Genomic DNA, 2646 nt, shown 5'->3' with positions numbered 1-2646 from the left:
ACAAGCAGACAATAAATAAATTATTATACATTAAATCAGAAGTACTGAAAATAATTAAATAATTTTCACTTTGAGAAAAAAAATTATATATACATACATATATAAAAAAGTGAGACAAAATTCTTTATTTTCTGCTTTTCTGTCAGCATCTGTCATATAGAACTACAGCAGAAAATAAATTTCCCTCGGTTTGAATAAACTGATTGGGCTCAGTTCATATTCAGAAGTGACCTACTTTAGAGGGTTAGTCTATGTTTCAGATACTAGCGTAATATTCCAGGAGTGAGATCAGCTTCATCGTGTTTTGTGCTTCTACAGAATAAGCAGTCTGATTGTTTCTGTGTGTGATCGTTCGTCAGGCCAGCGTGTCTCTGAAACGCATCCAGGATTTCCTGAGTCACGATGAGCTCGATCCCGAGAGCGTGGACAGAAGAAATAACGCTTCAGGTAACGGAGCTGAGCTCTTGAAGAAACCCGTCATGCTGAAACAATCAGACTCGACTCCAGTTTCTGCTCTCGAGTGCTGAGTCATGCTGAGTCGTTGTGAAATCTCTGCTGTCTGCAAGTTTCCTTTCCTCCAAAATGAGTCACGGCTTTCTCTCTCGTCAGAATACGCCGTGAGCGTCGTAAACGGGACGTTCTCATGGGCCAAACAAGACCAAGCCACTCTTGACAAGTAAGACTCACAAAACACTGGCTGAAGGGTGAAGCCAAGTGCAATTTAAACAAAACAACCACTAGTTCATAGAGGCCTTTACTGCATTTCTATGCTGAATCTGTTTTAGATGCATGCAGAACTTTTCAGATCACTTATTCAGGATCAATATAAGAGGCATTTTAGCCTGACACTTTTCATGTTTCTAAGTGATTTTCACATACGTGTGGTTTCTAAATTTGATCCTTTAGAAAAAAGTGCAAACGTATTGATGTATCAACATTTCTGTGAAAACATTTGCATGCATCTTTTCACACGGATATGTGCGTTTGCACAGTTATTAAGAGACACATTGTTGTGTGTCAAATAAAAAATAGAGCAAAAAGAATAGCTTTATTTTAAATGGTGCCTTTAAAAGTTGCTTTCTCAAACTGCTTTACAACAAATGCAAAACACAAGAAACAAGATGTGAGGACAGAAGCATAAATTAAACTATAAAATAAGACAATAAATATAACAAAAATAAATAAAACGCATATAAAAACAAAATAAAATAAAACAACAACATTAAATAAAATAAAACATAACATAAAAACAAATATTAAAATATAAAATAAGAAAATAAAACAAAAATAAGCAAAATAAAATAGATTAAATACATTTAAAAAATAAAATAAAATAGATGATAAAAACGAACTAAATAAAATAAAATAAAACAAGCCAAAACATGTAACAAAATGAATAAAATAAAATATAAAATAAGAAAATAATACAAAATAAACTAAATCAAATAGAAATATAAAAAATGTAATTAAATAAAAGACAAAATAAATAAGATAAAATATAAAACAAAAAATTCAAATAATAAATAACAGAATTAAACCAGTAGTCAAGTAAAAGCTATCCTTAAGTAAGATGTTTTAAGACCAGATTTAAAGCTGCCTCATGATTGTGCTTCCCTTAAAGGGGAAGTGATTGATTAATAGCAGTGCTGAGTAACCCGTGTGTTGTTTCGGCAGCATTAATGTGATGGTGCCGCAGGGCTCTCTGCTGGCGGTCGTGGGTCACGTGGGTTGCGGGAAGACGTCGCTCGTGTCCGCCCTGCTGGGAGAGATGGAGAAGCAGGAGGGTCAGATCTCCATACGGGTGTGTATTCGTCTCCAGATCCGTCTTTATCAGGGGAAAGCTGTGTTTGACGCTCGTCTCCTCCTGTAGGGATCCGTGGCTTACGTACCGCAGCAGGCCTGGATCCAGAACGCCACGCTCAGAGACAACATCTTGTTCGGCAGACCGTACGTGGAGCAGAGGTACCGCTGCGTGCTGGAGGCCTGCGCTCTGACCCCTGACCTGGAAGTGCTTCCTGGAGGAGACCAGACTGAGATCGGAGAGAAGGTGCTGGATCTCAATGGCTGTGCATGACTTTTGAATAAGCTGGGCTGTCAGTTTAACATGTTCATTTAATACAGTTAATTATATTCAAGTGCATTTTATAATGTTTAATATTATTTAGTAATAATATAAAAAAAACTACTTCTGACCCGTATATAAATTCTTTAATTGTTTTTTATTTATATATTTTAATGAAATTGTGCTGTATGGTAACTAGGGCTGTCAGTTCGATATGTTAATTTAATACAATTAATTATATAAAAATATATTTATATAATATTTAACACTATATAGTATTTAATATTTTATATATTTAAAAAACACAACTAAACATGACATACAAAGCATGTTTTGGCATGTGTGTGCGGTACATTAATCTGATTTTAATTGTTATATATGATTTTTTTTTAATATAGCTATAAAATAATGTTGTATGGTTATTAAAGCTGTTAGTTGAAAATGTTCATTTAATAGAATTAATCATATAAAAATATATTTTATATAATATTCCATAGCATTAAATATTGTTTAGTAATATTTTTTTAAAGAAATTAACACATTTAATTATGCACCTGACACATACACACACACACACACACACA

General features: G+C 33.7%; 1 protein-coding gene across 1 annotated transcript; it reads left to right on the top strand.

Moving 5' to 3' along the window:
- Positions 1-457: 457 nt before the first annotated feature.
- On the top strand, positions 458-2152 carry LOC107576929 (canalicular multispecific organic anion transporter 2-like). The gene is made up of 3 exons (XM_016263049.1): positions 458-676; positions 1675-1801; positions 1871-2152. The coding sequence occupies exons 1-3, from the start codon at positions 531-533 to the stop codon at positions 2072-2074; spliced, it is 477 nt and encodes a 158-aa protein (XP_016118535.1). The 5' UTR covers positions 458-530; the 3' UTR covers positions 2075-2152.
- The last annotated feature ends 494 nt before the right edge of the window (positions 2153-2646 follow it).

This window comes from Sinocyclocheilus grahami, unplaced genomic scaffold (genome assembly GCF_001515645.1).
Source record: "Sinocyclocheilus grahami isolate Dianchi unplaced genomic scaffold, SAMN03320097.WGS_v1.1 scaffold4666.1, whole genome shotgun sequence".
NCBI classification, from domain to species: Eukaryota; Metazoa; Chordata; class Actinopteri; order Cypriniformes; family Cyprinidae; genus Sinocyclocheilus; species Sinocyclocheilus grahami.
The sequence above is the reverse complement of the archived record's forward strand: the minus strand, read 5'-3'. Positions and strand labels throughout refer to the sequence as shown.

What these genes read in the sequence shown, in the direction of transcription:
- LOC107576929 (XM_016263049.1), top strand. Translation starts at nt 531, where the DNA reads ATGCTGAGTCGTTGTGAAATCTCTGCTGTCTGCAAGTTTCCTTTCCTC. An exon ending in GACCAAGCCACTCTTGACAA is followed by an intron (nt 677 to 1,674) that starts GTAAGACTCACA and finishes TTGTTTCGGCAG; the next exon opens with CATTAATGTGATGGTGCCGC. An exon ending in AGGGTCAGATCTCCATACGG is followed by an intron (nt 1,802 to 1,870) that starts GTGTGTATTCGT and finishes CTCCTCCTGTAG; the next exon opens with GGATCCGTGGCTTACGTACC.